The sequence below is a fragment of the Atractosteus spatula genome, chromosome 5, assembly GCF_055471065.1.
Source record: "Atractosteus spatula isolate fAtrSpa1 chromosome 5, fAtrSpa1.hap1, whole genome shotgun sequence".
Taxonomy (NCBI): Eukaryota; Metazoa; Chordata; class Actinopteri; order Semionotiformes; family Lepisosteidae; genus Atractosteus; species Atractosteus spatula.
In genome coordinates this window covers 41359793-41377895 of record NC_142710.1, presented here as the reverse complement: position 1 = coordinate 41377895, position 18103 = coordinate 41359793, and the positions used below count along the sequence as shown (strand labels likewise).

The 18103-nt window shown below is 41.3% G+C and overlaps 1 protein-coding gene across 1 annotated transcript; it reads left to right on the top strand.

Moving 5' to 3' along the window:
• The first annotated feature begins 2617 nt into the window (after positions 1-2617).
• On the top strand, positions 2618-17801 carry morn4 (MORN repeat containing 4). The gene is made up of 5 exons (XM_088917395.1): positions 2618-2671; positions 4346-4424; positions 13073-13187; positions 16196-16305; positions 17653-17801. The coding sequence occupies exons 2-5, from the start codon at positions 4358-4360 to the stop codon at positions 17799-17801; spliced, it is 441 nt and encodes a 146-aa protein (XP_088773521.1). The 5' UTR covers positions 2618-2671; positions 4346-4357.
• Positions 17802-18103: the final 302 nt, after the last annotated feature.

Genomic DNA, 18103 nt, shown 5'->3' with positions numbered 1-18103 from the left:
AAAAGATTAAGTATCCAGATAAATGAGAATGCACCATGGGTACTAAACTTGACGACGTAAAATCTCCATACATATAAAATTTAACTATATTAACATTAACAAAAATTTTTATTGGAGACAGTTTCCATGTTGTCTTGCTAGAGGTTTATTGGAGGAAAAAGTTCATACACTAAACCGCCTATCAAAATTAACTCATTACTTATTTCTATTTGTTTTTAGACAAACTTAATGTTTTGGCACCATTTTGATTAATAGATCACTCGATCTTGATATGCTAGAGTGACATTTACTGTTGCATGAGCACTGAATCACCTCATCAGTGGGCATTGAACAGGCATAAACGAGGCTTAACTTGTTGAATGTCAAGTCCAGTGAAACTCAAGAACAGAGATGTCAAAAGGAACTAATATTCTGAATTTAAGAGATTAACGCCTTCATGCCATCAGTATGCCAGAGACTGGACTAAGTCACCTGAGGTGGACTTGACAGGAGTGATACATGTGAAGAACAATGCGCTACTTTTTATTGTCAATGGATTGTTGGTTTGGTTCAAGTGTGATGGTCTGGGCTGGAGACTCCATTCTCTACAGATCTCCACTTGTAGCAATGGAAGGCAACCTGTTCACAGGGAACTTCATGACCTCACCTGCCTTCTCTCATGCAGCTGATGTGACAAAGTCCAGCACGATAACACACTTTCTCATTCTCTTTGTCAAACAACAGCTTCCTTGCAAGACGAGCCACAACAAGGATACCCTAGTCGTTCGACTCAGGACTTATTGAGCAGCTGTGGGATGAGCTGACATGAGGCATCTAGGACTCAGAGACCAGTGAACAGACACCTGCTTGTCCAGGCTGTAGGAGAGGAAAGGGACAGGGTCCTATAAGACAGAGTCTGTAGCCTAGTGTGTCATATGTGCTTTAGATATACACCCTGTATTGCTTCCAGCAGTGTGCACACATGCTACCAGCCTGTGACTTTCACAGTAAACCCATTGATGACAAATATGAATCAGCATAAGAAATCTTCCTATGCAATGTCTGTTTTTAAAAATGTCAGTACAGTTGCTAAAAAAGATTTCCCTGATAATGTAAGATTTGCTTCTTGCAATGCCCTTTGCAATATCTACACCCCTTATCTTGAGCCTTGTGCAGCAGTACAGTCGTGCTTCTTGGATCTCAGTTTATTTTGAAATCACCCTTGCCATTATAACCAAAAACAGCCTGTGAAAAAAACCTTTGATGTTTGTAAGCCAAGACCACAGAAAGGATAGGCGATGGACTTTAGAGCATTGTACTGTACAACACGCATTTATCTCTCTTTCAACCGAACTCAATCTAGTGGTCTAAATGCATATATTCTACTCAAAAACACTGTTCAGCTTTGTAATACTTTGTAAGTGAGACCCATTCAACACATTAAGTCGTTAAGTAAATGATAAGTGAAATGTACAAGGAATTTCAGTATATCTTTTAGGTGTTACATTTTAAATTTATATTACAATTCAAATCAGACAGCAATGTGCAGGAGTGGTTGGGGATCCAGGCTCATAACTGGAAGGTTCTGATTTCAAATTCTACGTAGGGCACTGCATTTGTATTGACAGTCTCTTCCAGGCACAGGTAACTCCCAGCTATCTTATACAGTATGTCACTCTTTGCTATGCATCCAAGTAGCGCGTTTGCCTTTGACCGCTTCTCTGCTTTGCCTACTGTAAATACCAAAGCTACAATTCTGCAATCTTCTCCTTGCGGATTTACTACGTCTGTGCAACCCACGGTATAATTCTCCCATACTTTACCGTTTGCTTTACTTTATGGCTGTTTGAAACCCTTCACACGTCCATATATCATTCGAAGATCTGAAGTAGTTTAAGTGATAAAAGCTTGGGTGCTACCGCGGTTGTAATGTAGGTGCATCTTGATGAGATAAAAGACATGTATTGTATTCACTCCTGCGGAAGTAGAGACGCGGTGAGTCCTGACCTTTGTGAAGCAGCTAGATTACAAACTGACCACATCTGTAAGGCAGAAGAAATCGGGGTATGCAACCTTAAAGAAATCGAAAATACTAATTTCGCCACTAAAAAAAAAAGACATCTGTAGATAAAAAATACATCCGACTCTGTGCTAAATTCATACAGCATACTGTATGAATTTTGTTAATTTAAAATATATATACCTGAAAGGTTTTCAAAGAACCTTGCAAAACTGCCGTAAGCCAACTGAATGTTTAGCGGTTGCATTAACTTGAATGAAAATAAAGAAATATCTAATCACTAGATAGATATATAAAGTTTCACCACGTAATTAAAAACGAATCCAATAATTCATGCCTCTGCACAAAAGCCGCGGCCAAACATCCCTATTAATTAAATCCACAGGCACGGCTGTGTGATGCCCCTAACAAAAATGTCAGCTACCAGACCGCAGAAGGAAACAATACAGCCAATCAGGATTCGCTTTAAATGCAAACTAACACAAAACGGACAATGGGACAGTGAGACTTTAGGAAGAGCGTGAAGCCTCGCCGCTAGAGGGGGCGGGGTCAGGAGAGCCTAATTTTCGTCACAGGGTGTACTGTATTTCAGTTATATTGCACCATTGCCTGAATTGTAAATATAAAATTGGAGGATTTATGTGCTTCTGAGGTCCCAAGCACATCAAACAGGTAAATAATTTGTTTATCTTATCACGCAGTAACGACGGTCAGTTGGATCATCTTGCAGCTGTGTGTTTAAATTTGCTGAAGTAGTTTATTAGCACTGTTAAGTGATATGCCGGCGACACGTAGGGAAATGACTGTTGCGTTACTGTGGTAACATTTCAAGGGATATACAACAAAAACGTGCACTGAATGCCAGGAATAACCATTTCGTATACGGAGGTTATTAAGTCTGGAGCTGTCAATATCTTTTAACCAACAATAATAGCACTATAGACGAAAGAACAGCTATTCACCTGCTTAAATAATTTATTCCATTATGCCTACATTGCCTCGGCTTTACTACATCACTCGATTTCTCTGTTAATTTGACTGAGCTGTGCTTCTCATGCAAAATGGGGTGCAGTATAATTTGTGCTCGATTTAATGGTGAAATCAACATGAACAGTCCCGAGTCACGGTTTAAAGTTGAAATAAGACGGCATCGTATTCTTTCTTACACATGACATAAACTCATCGATCACTCGCATCCTTCATGACCGAAACTAGTTTATTCTTATTGCTCTTATTTTAATCTGTAACGTTCCTTTACAAGAACGCACGCATTTGCAGCAGCGCAGCTCCGCTTCCCACAGAAGCGCTCTGGGAGTTGTTTCACAGACCTGATCTTTGACCGCTTGGAAGACTTCAGAGACAAAGCGGCCGTCAGGAAGCAGCATCAGAGTCATCAGAGGAAAACCTGTTCCTCTGTTCTTCTCTGGTCTGTAACAGCAAAAGATTAATGGTACCCAATACAGTGCCAGCGTGAAAATATGTTTGTTTTCCTCTTACACAGAGTTTGTTTTAAGACACTGATGTGTATATGGATGAGACGGTGGTACCGATTTGTGACAGACATTAAGGTGCTGACAATTGTGATTCTCTCAGGCTGGTACTGTATGTTTAATCTTCTGGCCCCTCACGGAGTTAAAATTATTCCTTCTTAGAGTTCTCCCTGCATGGTCCTCAGTACGCTTGCCACCAGCTTAGTGAAACTGTTCTGCTTTCAAACAGCGCCGCAATGACTCCTACTTCACTCTCCTCAAGCAGCACAAATGTAGCGCAGACATGGTGTGGTGGTGGGGCAGTTTCATAGACCTCTTGCCACTAGTGCTATGAGTCCCTGTGTCCATTCTGTCAGGAGGCAGCCTTTTTAGACAGCAGCGTGGACTCGTGATTAGGGCTCCGGACTCCAGACTGGAGTGCTGCGGGTTTCGAACCCAAACGGGACACTGGTGCTATTCACCTGAATGAGGTGAATTGATCACATTGCTCGTGCAAGAGCCCCGCTGCGTAAATGGATCAAAGGCTCCTCATTATAGACGTATAATTGTATAAAGGATTTAGGACCATCTCTTTTGATTTTTGCACGTGCACTTCTTCGTATGCGTGTAAAAGAAAAAAAAACAAATGTGCAAAGTGATCTTTATTTTTAACATTCGTGCCCCCCCTGCTAATGACACAGTTGTCTCTGTTATTGCTTCTCTGTCTGGCCAGTGGCAGGACCTGTGAAAATATTATGTGTGGCAACTCAGAATTGAGAGCTCTGCTTGTAGTCTTTGAGGGGGTGAGCTGTTCTTTCTCTGGGCGTCGTGTCTCTGAGACTCAACCTCTTCTGCTGGCTGCTGTGTGCCCCCACAGGCAGTCTGCGACATGACCCTGACCAGAGGATCCTTCACCTACTCCAGTGGAGAAGAATATCACGGCGAGTGGAAGGAAGGCAGGTGGCTTTAAAATGTTTTAGAAAGGCGGTCTAGGATGGTTGATGTCTTCGTCCTCCGGGGGAGGACAGAGGCTCCCGAGTCTGAACTGCAATTACTTCGCTTGGCCCATCCCCATGCTTTATCCATTCAGCCATTTTCAAACTGCTAAATCCAATCCAGGGTTAAGCGTGACCCCGCAAGACAGGCAGAGAACATCCTGCACTGCATGACAAATCAGCACAAGGCAGACACAGACACACACCAGGGTCAATGTCCACCTACCATTATGTCTTTGAACCATGGGAGGTAACCCATGGGAAAAAAAACCACAAGAAGAACGTGCAAACTCCACACAGATAGCAACATAGGAATTGGAAACCGGTGCTCTTGTGCTGGACTCTCTGTCATTCACACAGAGAAGAATAATTGGGTTCATTTGTGGTTGGCATGAAACCGAGCATGGTCAAAACTGCTTAAAGAACACGTTCCTGAAGTTGAACGTTACTGCAGATCTTAGAGATTGCTAAGTAAAATATGCTTTTTTCTGTCATATGGAATCCATTGCCTAACAGCTTAAATAACGTACCCTAACAGAGCCTTCAAAGATAACAGCCTCTTGTTGGAAGCAGATACTTACATAACTCACAGTTTAAATCAGTCCTTACAATCATCTTTCTTCTAGCTTCAGTCAAGCTCCATCAGTCGCCATGCCTTCTCACCAGTCAAGGGTAATCTGCTCTTTATTCATAACTGAATAGGAACAGGCGCGCTGAGGCAGCCTTTACTTGTGTTTGTAAAAGCATTGTGTTTCCATTAGAACAAAGCTGGGGAGAAGTAAGTGCTTCACATTGTCATGAGTTTCTTTGTAACAGACAACACCTAACAAAGAGCATGTGCTCTTAAACGTTAGAAAGTGAAGGCGACATAGAATTTGAATTTCCAGGTTGTCCAACGCAGGGCATGTTCTGATCTTTCCCGGATCTGTGCTTGCTGCAGTGGTAGCAGGCAACTTAGTATTGTCTGTACTTAGTGTTCTTGCTTTCAAGGACAGGGACTGACAACAAAAGCTCCTTGATGTAAGCTAAATCCTAATTAGCTGGTAAACCTTGACGGTCACACAACATGACTAACCTGATGTCACTCTGCAAGGGTTTCTGCAGGGACTGGAAAGGTTTCGAGAATCACTTCAGTCAGATTCTTCTGTTTAAAACGGTGGTTATGACAGAAGATAGAACTAATAAAAATACAGTTACTTCCAAGAACACTTAATATTCACAAAATAATTTGATCTGATTAAAATTTAGTAGATATAATCTGCATTTTAACATTGGCCTCGGGATTAGTTCTTTAGTATGAAATGCCCTTTTTACGTTATTACATACTTGTTGTTTTTGGTGTTCATATTTTTAGTAGTATTAGGGATACATAGTAAGCTGTCAGTGTATGCATGTTGGAATCTATAGAGAGCAGCTAAGGGCTTTAAGAAATCAGCCAGTTTCAAGATTCCAAGATTTGTTTATTTGCCATACACAACAAGTGTATTGGAATGCTTACTCATTCAGCTGTACCCAGTAACATTAGAGAAAGGGAAAAAAAATCACAAATGACAAACAGACATGGACAATAAATTCAGACAATAGATGTTAAAATACAGCCAAGTGCAGTACCTCACCTTGCTGGGATCAGGAAGATTGCTGCAAAGCCAAGCTGGTGTCCTGGATTGTATTGAAAACAGGCCCTTACATTCCTGACATTCCTTTCAGGAGCCGATTTTTGAGCTAAACAAAATCCCTTCTAAAGGGGTTTCAGATCAGGGAAAGGGTTACAATCCTAAACACTAACAGATGGGAAACCTAATTTAGCTAGGAAAGAATTTTTGAAGCCCCTCTCACACAATGCTGTGTACAGGGATGTCTCTGTGTCAGCTTATCCTGTCAATCCATGTTACCTCTTACCTGAACACATACCGTTCAATCCACCATAGCTGGGATTCCCAGTCCTGGCCTCTGGGTTTTCGATCCAGCTGAGCTCCTTCCTTCATTGAACTAATGGGGGACTAGATTTGGAGCCCTGTAAATGTTTTTTTTTCCCATGTAGAGTTAGAGATGTTCAGTTCTGTACAAAAAGCAATAGGTACTGTAAATGGTAACCTCCAACATGCTTAAGAGTTGAGCACACAAAAAGAGCTCATATTAATCCTATTTTTAGACCCAGTTATGTTCAGTTATGTACAGTAACAGCAGGACTGGGTGCCCCTCCACCATTAGAAAACATGGTGAAAATGATGAGATTTGATTTGAGCAGGTGATTTTTTTTCCTGCTCATGACATTTGTAAGGGTTATAGCAAGGAAAAGGCATCACTATAACTGCTTCTGACAAATGTGTGGAATAGGCTATATGATTTAAATGCAAAATTTGGAAACTAAAAGAATATAACTGGGATGTACTTCCAGAATGGAAATATACAGGTACGGTTGAATGTTTCCTATCGCAGTGTTTTTCTTTACATTCTAAGTGGCAACATTTCCAGGTGCTGAAATCTGATCAAAATATGAAGTTCCATTCTCTCTGGACAGATGAAGTGTCAACCACCTGTCAGGTGGGAAAGAGTTATTTATCTGACTCAATTAGTAGATCTAATGCATCTGTTTCCAGGGTGCCAAATGTGTCACCCATGCAGCACAACCACAACACAAAGCACGAGCAGTGACAGTGGCAGTAGAGTAAGACCACTGTGGTTGACACCACGTCACACATGATCATCTCTGATGAGTCAGATCATTCACAACAGACCTTTTAGATCAGCTGGGCATGCTAGAATATGACATCATGTGGGATTTGCATGATGGGGGCAGGATTGCACTATATCGGTGGGTGAATTGATCTTTGCATCTCTCAAGTTCAAGTGTATTACAAAGACGGTATAATCAACCATCATATTGAGCTCTTTTCCATTGTGGGGGTAGATTAATTTTTTCAAGGTGACAGCACAGTGCCCATCCTTACCATTACTGGCCATCTTCAGAGGAAGAATATACAGCACACACTTGCCTTGACAAAACCCCAGGACCTGTAACCCATGAGACATGCAAGGGGACAGACTTGTCCAACACTGCCAAATGGCCCCATAGTTCCTTCAGGACTTGTGGTTATTTTTCTAACACAAGGATCCCTGCTGAGCTCACTCAGGAGATCTGTGCAAGGTTTGTTTTGTTGCTAAGAAAGGACCACAAGATTACTAGTGTCTTGAGTGGTATGGCCTTAGGATGGCTATTGATGTCATTTCCAGATGTTGCAAAACTGTGATAGTGTACCTGCAACATCTCTCTAACTGATTGAAAGGAATTACTTCTCCTACAATCTGCGGTCAAACTATTAGGAGCCCCAGTCAGATGAACAGGCTCTCACTGTGGCATAGGGAAGCTTTGAGGAGCACAAGACACACAAGACAGACTTTACCTTCCCTGGCCACTTCTCAATCCTACTAAAAATGAAGAATCACTGGAACATGTGACCCCACACACCATTACCTTTGTCACAGCCTCACTAGAAGTGATTCTTCAGAAAAAGACAGCTGGGACTAGGCTGAACACACTTCATTTAGTTTTCACTTGCTTAGGTCCTGCACATTATTGTGTAAGAGTTCCAAATATGTTGGTCAGGGAGTGAATTGTCTTTTGGGTCTTAGTGCCTGATCTTCGTGTTCCTGGCTCACCAGGTTCTGTTCTTGTTCCAGCAGAGCTTTTAATTCCAGTGCAAGTTCAATTATTTAAACAGAAGGCAGGCATTTTAATATAAAAGAGCTTTCAATATCTAAGAAGAAGGCTGAAATGTAACCAACTGGGCCTTTGGAGAAAGGAAAAAAAAATACTCATCCTGGGAGAGTTTGATACAGTGTCTATCCTGTATTCCCAGCTGTGTGTACTCACCATAAACTATGTATGTATTTAGAGCTGTTTGGACATAAGGGAGCTCCTAACAAGCAAGTGCAGAAGAGACTGCATTAACTTCAGCATGTGAAACAATATACTAGAGTTCAGTTTGCAAATACATGTTTGTTTTAACAGACACAGGGGTACCCCAGGACCAAAGCTGGGTAGCCCTGGTTTTGTGGGCTTTAAAATACAAGATGAGTATCCTTTCAGAGTCAACTTTCTGATGTTTCATTTTGACTTATTTATATGATATAGCATTTATATCATAACTTATTGGAAGTTAGGATAATTTTTTATTATAGTTTAATTTCAGACCTGTAGTTTATTCATATTGAAGTGACTTGAGATAATTCTATAGCTAAAGGCATTGTCTTCATTACTGTTTTATAGATAGGTTTAAAGTTTAAACTACAGTAATGCACTGTATTGTTCAGGCTCTGAGTTTAGCTCAGAAGAAAAGTATTTAATCTAATAAAACCCTGGGTTTGATCTTAATTTGGCTTATGTTGTAAGTATTTAGTTCACATTTTTCCCTTTTTATAATTGGATAATTTCCCCTTGTATACTTTTGTTTAATCCACCTAGAATTTTTGCCTTTTCTATATGTCACATTGTTTAACTTTGTTGTAACACTACACATTTTAAGTAAGGCAAGTCACGTCCTTGAGATGTCAAGAGCTATACTGCGTGTTCAATAATTATTTTAATTATTTCTTTTCACTGGAAGCTGATTCTCTTTCAGAAAGCAGTTCCTGCCTCCCCATAATTATATTTTTATCTTTTCCTGCATTCGCTGAATCCCTTTAGTCATTCTTTGACTTTTTTTTGTGAGCCAAAATTTCACCTAAATGCATTCCTCTTTTGAAACTGCAGCTGGGTGCTTAGGAAATTACTTTCCCAGCTTTTTTGCATTAGAAAGGATTTGTATTTATTTCCAAACTCATTTAAATTTACAAGTAAAGAGTTTGCAGTTTGCAGGGATGGGTGTGACTCCATGAACCGGTCTTTCTATCAGTGAGTTTATATTCGGGAAGCTTGGTGACACAGTGGTTTGCATGGCACTGGGGCTCTGGGTTCAATTCCAGACCTGGGGTGATGTCTGTGTGGAGTTTGTATGTTCACACCATGTTCATGTGGATTTCCTCCAGGTGGGTGGGTTCTTGCATAGTCCAAACACTGGTAGGTTAATTGGCATCTGTGAAAATTGGCCCTGGTGTGAATGTGTGTCTGTGTCTGTGTGTGCCCTGCGATGGACCAGTGTCCCACCCAGGGTGTATCCTGCCTTGTGCTCATTGCTTGCTGGGATAGGCTCCATTCCCCTTGCAATCCTGTATTGGATAAAACGGTTAGGAAATGGGTGGATGGATGTTTTTTGTTTTAGTAGGTCATCTGTTTTGTTTAGGTTACACTCTTGTGTGAACTGTTTCCCTCATTTTCAGGATGTGCCTCCCCTTGCTCTATAGCTGGGTTTCCTGAATTCTGTGTCTTCAGCATGTGTTGGATGTGCTTGGGGGGGCTGTTCTATGCTTTGGAGCAGAAGTCCATTTTAAATTAAACCTCTTTCATGTTACAATTGCACAGTACCTAAAAACTTCAAATTCAGTTAATCAGATGTCATCTTCAACACGCCTGTCGACCTTGTTGACATTCTTCTTGTACCCAAGCCTTAAAAAATTGTTTAAAAGCTCTTCTAATTGTCAAAGTAATTGTTCCTCCGATTTTGTAGTGTTTGGTATTCCCAGTTTAGATTGCGTAACCATTCTGTTGAATTTTTAAAAAAGAAATATACACACCCCATTCAGAATTTTCACTTTTTGTTGTTTTATTCCCTGGAATTAAAATGTGTTAAAACAGTATATATATTTTCATTTCTATACACATCCTTCCACATTACTCTCAAGTAGAGGAAACCCTAGATTTTTTTTTAATAATTAGAAATAAAAACTGAAATTGATTAGGTGTGTTCACACTCCTAAAATAGGTCATGTATAACCAATTGTCTTCAAAACCTCAACCAAGGAAATTGGCCTCCACCTGTTTTAAATTGCACTGATTGATAAGAGTTTTGGGATAAATTCAGCACTTCCTGCAGTAGTTTCCCTCTACTGCATATTGCATTTCAAAGCAAATACCAACTTTGAGGACCAAAGACCTCTCAGAAGAAGAGCTGTGGAAAGCCACAGATCAGGGGATGGGTGTAAAATAATTCAAAGACCTTGAATATCCCTAGGAATAAGGTTAAGGCCATTATGAAGAAGTGGAAGGTGTATTGTGTATACAGTCAAGACCCTGCCCAGATCAGACTGTCCCTCCAAACCGATTGACTGAGCAGGAAAGAGACTTCACTGGAAAATAGCTTTAAAAGAGCTACAGGTTTTTATGGCCAAGACATTAAAGAATGCATGTGACAACAATATCCGAAGAACTCAACGATCTGGTCTGTATGACTGGAGGACAAAAAGGAAGCAGTTACTCAAGAAAACCAGCGACATAGCATTTAAGTGATACTTGCCAAATGTTTTGTTGGCTGATAAGAACTAAAATGGATCATTTTGGCCTAAATGCAAAGCATTACATTTGGTGCAAACCGAGTTAATCTTTCAGCATGACCACAACCCAGAGCGCACAACGATAGCCCCACTCCTGTGTAAGAAACAAAAAGATAAATGTTCTTGAGTGGCCCAGTCAGAGCCCCAACCTAAATCCTAAAAAAAACTTTAAAAAATTCTGGCTGGCTTGAAGATTGGAACTGGAATAAGCTTCAATGGTTTTGTGAAGACGAATGGTCAAATCTTGCCAAATCTAGTAGTGCAAACTTGGTAGAGACCCATCTCAACAGACACACCATGTAACTGCTGCCAAGAGAGCACACATCAAGTCTTAACTCATGGAGGTGGGGACGTATCCAATTATAATATTTCAGTTGTTTAATGTAGATTTTTTTTGCAATAAAAACCCTTTCCCCTTAAAAGTGTGGAGTATGGAGTGTAGATAAGAGGAAAAAAATTCTCATTCAAATGCATGAAACTCTGAAGCTCTGACACAACACAATGTGGAAAAAGTTAAAGGGGGGTGTGGACTTTTTATAAGCACTGTTTATCACTCCTTTCAACACTGGGGCTTACCAGTTTGGTTTTTATCTCTTGCTACTTGGTAAGCTTCCAAAACCTGGACATAATGATTTAACATCCATGGCAAATAAAATCTTTCTGAAGGTTTGTGATTTTGTGTTACAATTCTTTTTCCAAATGTTTATATATGGGATTTCTTTTTATATATATGTATTATATTGGATGTTAACCCTGAATTTCCATCCAGTCTGCTATTCTGGCAGTCCATTTTACCCACCATCCTTCTGTCTGTTGGTGTTAGCTAATTCACATTCTAGGGAATTTGATGTAGTGATCTATGATCATTACTGTCCCAGAACCTTTAATAGCTGTTCTTACTTACTGTGCACTAAAATCATCATCCATCAACAACTCAGTCCTGGCTTGTTCATCTTCCCTGGTTAAATTGACACTTTTTTCTTTTTAGTTCCACAACCATTTCCTGTTCAACTCCGTTAGTGTACATATCCATATCCAACAATCTGTCTTTTCCATCTGGAGGAGTCTACTTACGAATATTCCATTTAACCCATAATTCTCCAAGAACCGTGAGATGTTTTCCAATTTTATGTCTCTTTCCTCCTGTTCTGTTGTTGATGTATCTTTGCTGGTTCACTGAGTGAAATTTTATACAATGCGGATTTAAATATTTATCCTTAGAAGTGCCTTTAGTCAAATTTTACTTGCCACAATAAACACTTAGTTTGCTGTGTTAATCTTTAATGCACCTGATATTATCTCCATTTTTTAGCTTTTTTATTTATTTTTAAATTAGCTATTTCTTTGAAATCTCCTGGGTTACAGCTATTAAATTCCGTTTTCTGCATTTTATGTGTAACCATATGAAGAGTTCAACAAATGCAGTGCCTAAGATAAAACATACAAATGGTAGTATTAATGTATAGGGGTGTTTTGACAGTGGAAAAAGTGAAAAATATTAGGAACAGCAATTTCTATTCTTTCCTGAAATGTGTAAATATCGGTGGCTATGTGGCTAAGGATCTGCGCCTGTGGCTGGAAGGTTGCCAGTTCAAATCCCATGGCTGGGGAAGGAATCCAACTCCGTTGGGCCCCTGAGCAAAGCCCTTAACCCTAGCTGCTCCAGGGGTGCTGTATAAATGGCTGACCCTGCGCTCTGACCCCAAACTTCTCTCTCCCAGTCTGTGTGCCTGTGTGTCTCATGGAGAGCAAGCTGGGTTATGCAAAAAGACAAATTCCTAATGCAATTATTTGTATAGGGCTAATAAAGTGATCTTATAGGTTTAGTTTTTTGTGCATGATATTGATGTAGCTATGCTCAACAGTTTAGATCAGGATAAAAAAAAACAGGCATTATAATCTAGTTCTGGCCTCCTCTGTTACTTCACCTCAGAATGACTGGAACGGTATGAAATAAGCCTGATAAACAGTGATGCCTGAATGGTCACGTATGGACTGCTAAAGTAAATTGGAAATATCCTCAGTCATATTTACATTTGAGAAAATGAGAACTGATTTATCTTTAATTCTGTTCTGTAGTGCTTAAATACTGTATATTAAACCCGTTCTATAATATGAAAAAATCCTTCAGCTTCTAATGCAAACGTGTGTAACAGCAAAAAATCTCTTTCTTTCTGAAGGTCGAAGACATGGTTTAGGACAGCTGCAATTCTCTGAAGGGACAAGTTACACAGGACAGTTTGAGAATGGCTTGTTTAGTGGCTGTGGGGTCCTAGTCTTTCCTGATGGTTCAAGGTGAGTGCTTATCCTGTATCATCTTAAAAAAAAAACACACTGACATCATCTATTCTTTAAAATGTGTTAATCCCATACAGTTTTGTGCTCTGATACCGAACTTCATGTGGCCACACACGAAATGGCTGAATTGGAAGGGACAATTCCCATGCTGGGTGGAGTCATGCTGGTTAGCATTCCTACCTCACAGTGCTGTGGCCCTAGCTTAATTTCTGGACCTGGGGTGCTGTCTGTGTGGAGGTTGCACGTTCTCCCCGTGTCTGTGTGGGTTTCCTCCCACAGACCAAACACGTACTGGTAAGTCAGTTGGCTTCTGGGAAAATAGGCCCTGGTGTGAGTGTGCGTGTGTTTGTGTCTGTGTGTGCCCTGTGATGCACTGGCATCCCATCCAGGGTGTGCCTGCCTTGTGCCTGCTGCTTGTCTTGATAACCCCGTCCCCCCCCGCCACTCTGAATTGGATGGACTTTCCATGCCTTTTTGATAGGTGTCAGGAATACGCCCATCATCCTAAAGTGCTGTTTCTCTCTGCACTGAGAGAAAGTGGTCTCAGGAGTCTCTCTCTTATTGGTCACTCCTTTCCATTACTCAGAGGTCTTCTGGGGCCAGTGTTCTCCTCCGCCAGTCCGCAACGTCAGGGGTTCCCAATCCAGGTCCTGGAGGACTATGCTCCTGTTGGTTTTTATTCCCACACCAGCTACAGTTACACATCCAAAGCTTAATTGACTTAATAGGACTATTTTGACCTGTCTAATTGCTTTCGGCTCTTAAATATGTTGAAGGCCACCTTTTATCTACTGCATTTCATAAGCAAAATAAAATGCCAAAGTTCTGAGTAGAAACAAAAACTTGTGAATATTCCAATAAATTGATTTCTCGTTCAATTAAGACTACAATTAGGTCATTAGCCTTAGCTAAAGTGAAAACCAGGACTAGAAGAGAGAACCCCAGTGCTCCACCCTTAGTGCTTGGGCACGGCTGTGTACTTTGGTTCTTGCCCCAGCCAAATTCTTAATTGCAGGCAAAGGGATCTCAATTTTCTGTTTCAAATTTTATTTCAGCCTTTAAAACATGGTACGGGTTTTGCAATCGCTATCAGCCCTCTGCCAGTTCCTGAATTCCAGAAATGCTGGAATTCAGGTGTGTTAGCAGTAATGGAGAAAGCGGCCATAACCAGAAGAAAGAAACCCTGATTGTAAGCCTGTCTAAAAGTCACCCCCCCCTGTAGGCATGTGTGATCCATTGCCATTTGGACCCATGTGTGTTCATCATGAACTGATCTCCCATCAGGAGCTGTTTAGTCAGAAATAAAGGAGCAAATTCTTAATTAGAGACTGCGTGAAGTTCTGTGTGCTGCGATTGCTGGAAATAATATACTTGAAGAAGGGTATTTATGAAACCAAGTCCTGAGTGTAAACAAGCACGCAGATCAATTACACGCATCAATTGGCATCAGTGATTAAGGGCCCAGTTGGAATGAAACCAGCAGACACAGCAGTCCCCCAGGACCAGCGTTGAGAGCCTCTGTGCCAGATGACTTAAAACAATAGGTGTTTTTTATGCATTTATGTGTAAGATGTTATTGGTAGAGTGCATTTGCAGGAAGTGCAGTAAAAGGATGCTCTTGCCACCTGTCTCAGTGGTGTCTAACAGTTGTTACAGTACCTGCTGACAGAAGATATGCAATCAGCTGTTAATTATAGGTTTATATGAAGCTGCAGTTATATACCAAGGGAACAGCGTTTGTAGAACAGCCACAGCAAGAATAGAAAACATTAATCCATGAATGACTCAATCTTTTTATATAGAAGCATAGTCTTATCTTTATATATTCTGTAACACAAAAGTAATTTGAAATAAACAGACAAAATTTGACCAGTAACACTGTCCCATGCATCAAAAGCTACTGTATATGTGATGGAAGTCACATTCTTGGTGTATTATTATTTGGCTCTATATAAAATGGTGAGCAGGGAAAAAAAACAAAACATTGACACAAATATTCTTTGGGTGGCATTTTGTTTTTCAACAAAAGTGGAAAAACAAATTACTGTTGTGGAAGCAGCAGTGTTTATGACCATGGAGATCAGGTGAGGAAAAGTTCAGGACGAAGGGACAGAAAAAGTCAGGGAAGCATCCAAACAATTCAACACCCCTCAAACATTTAAGCTATGCCAAAATGGAATCTGCATGTGGTGGGTTATTGACCTGACTCTGGGCATGTACTGTATTAATGTATTAAAAAAAAAACGAATGAAAGAAGATAACCAGTGAATCATCAATAATAATAATAATAGCCACAAAGCAACGGCAGCCAAAACGTGTCAGTATGCTCACCACACATCAGCTATCAGTGGGGAAGAGAATAGAGTCATGAAGCCATTTCAAAGATAGTGATTATTAGGAGGCCACGGTGGGAGAATTTTGGCCAGGACACCAGGGTAACCCCCCTAATCTTTTTGAAAAACGCTCTGGGATTTTGAATGACCACAAAGAATCAGGACCTCATTTTTACATCTCATCTGAAGCAGGGAGCCATTTTTAGTATACAATGTCTCCATCAGTCTACTAGGGGCATAGTATTCCTGTTGAAGGCCAAAGCAATCCAAAACCTCACACTGAAGCAAAGGGTGTAAGGTGGGACATCACCGTTGATGGGACAAGTTCCCCACACATGCATGCAGGGACAATTTAGAGACACCGATTAATTCAGCAGGCAACATGGAGGTGCAGTGGTTAGGATCGCTGCCTTGCCGCACTGGGGACCTGTGTTCAGTTCTTCCTGACCTGGAGTAGGTAAGTTCTCCCTCAAAACCATAGGTTATCAGGAATTTGACCTGTGTTTGTGTCTGTCTGCCCTGTGAAGGTGTATCCTGCCTTGCTCCTGTTGCTTTCCAGGATAGGTTCTGGCTGCCCTCTGACCCTGAGTTGGATGAAGTTTATCAGACCAGAAAGGTAAAAGTAGAAATTCTGTTTGTATTGTTATCTTCCTTTGCTCTGTGCCCATGCAGATACGAGGGAGAATTTGTGCAGGGGAAGTTTCAAGGAGTGGGAGTCTTTACTCGATTTGATGGAATGAAGTTTGAAGGGGAGTTCAAAGGCGGACGTGTGGAAGGATATGGTAATATTCTCTAAATATTGTCTCCTGGCTGTTCTTTCACTCCAATAGTTGCCTGTTTTTATGAAGATCCCTACACATTTCATTTCTTTTGCTAGGGAAGAATGAAATTCTAGGAGCATAACAGGAGCTGTAATACTGAAATTTCATAGCATCTGGCTGTTATTAAAACAGTCAGACACAGAATATTTGACTTGAGATGCAGCCCAGCACTTTCAGTAATAGCAAATGCCTTCTACAAACAGAATGATGGAAACCACAAGGTTGGCACCAGGATAATATATTACACTTGCAAGACAAGTAGAAACATAAGAAAGGTTACAAATGAGAGGAGGCCATTCGACCCATCTTGCCTATATTGTAGTTAGTGGCTAATGGATCCAAGTATCTCATCCAGCCTTTTTATTAAAGAAGCCGGCTTTTCAGCTTCAACAACATGGCTGAATGGCCTGTGCCAGGCTCCCACAACCATTTGTAAAGTAGTGCCAACCCGTTCTCAGTTTTAAATGCATTTTCATGTAATTTCCATTCATGGCCCCTGGTTCCTGTTTCACTGTTGGGTCTGAAACCGTTCCTTGGGCCTATTTTTGCAGTTTTGTAGAATTGTAGCTTTCTCTGTTTAAGACTAAAAATGTTTCTTTAATCTGTCGGTTTAGGGCATTCCTTTAAGCTTCGGAATGTATCTGGCTGCTCTTCTGTGGGTAGATTCTAGAAATGTCTTTCTTGCTAGTGACTAAATTTGTGCACAATATCCTAAACCTGGTCTAAGTAGCAGTAGACACTACATACAAAACCTACAATACAGCCCCACCCACATAATTACAATTACCATTCTTTCCATACACTGACGGGATGTCACATCTCAATCAGTGTCCGAACCGCTGAACTCTTCACGTTCTTTGCCTAAGCAAGGAAAGGTGTTAGGGCCTCATAATAAGAGAGGCTACAGGTTGTTAATGCGCCAGAGTTGCTAAAATGCTAAAGTGCTTTCAGATCAGATCTTGATTTGGGCAATCTGAAAGTACCCCCTCAGCTACGTTTGTATTTCTTAATCATTCAAAATTGAGATGATGAATGCCCAGGATATTATCACAAACAAAATGAGATGTTTGTGTTGATATTTTTATAGGTGTGTGATATTGAGTTCTGTGGTCCTCTAAAAGTGTAAAATAAGATCTTGTCTCAGCTGTTCTACAGGGATTGATCAATAAAATCACCCTGAACTCGGGGGAGAAGCATTCGATAGCGAGATTCCTCTGGTTGGGTTTGTCTGGTTGAAAACCCGCGCTGCGGTTTGAGCCCTGTAAATGCCACTCAGTTCAGCCGGCATTTCCTCTCCACCCGCGGCAGGGCTGCTGACCTTCCCCGACGGCGCCCATGGCGTGCCCCGCAATGAGGGCGTGTTCGAGAACAACAAGCTGCAGAGGCGAGAGAAGTGCCAAGCCGTGATCCAGAGAGCACAGGGCTCGGCCGCCGTGGCCCGCGGGCTGTGTGTATGACGGCGGGCAGGGGAGCCCAGGCGCCTGAGGGCCTCAGGGATGGATAACGGGGTCGCTCCCTTCTCTCTTTTACCTGGTTTTCGTCCCTTTCCTCGGGCTGTGCCTGGGCTCGTTCCCCCCAGCGCTACTGCCTGCGTCTCAGTAAGCGCTCGGCGGTCAACGCAGGCGCCGCGGCCTGGACGTCTCTGCAGTCCATCCTTTATATTTCTTCAGTGCTGGCAGGCGGGCTTCAAGCTCAGCCTGCCATGGGTTTCCACAGGGCTTTGCTTCTTACGGAGCTTTTCATTCCACCACAGTGCTAT

Coding starts and splice junctions, on each gene's coding strand:
- morn4 (XM_088917395.1), top strand. CDS start 4,358: ATGACCCTGACCAGAGGATCCTTCACCTACTCCAGTGGAGAAGAATAT. Junction 4,425..13,072: donor TCACGGCGAGTGGAAGGAAG/GCAGGTGGCTTT, acceptor TTCTTTCTGAAG/GTCGAAGACATGGTTTAGGA. Junction 13,188..16,195: donor GTCTTTCCTGATGGTTCAAG/GTGAGTGCTTAT, acceptor GTGCCCATGCAG/ATACGAGGGAGAATTTGTGC.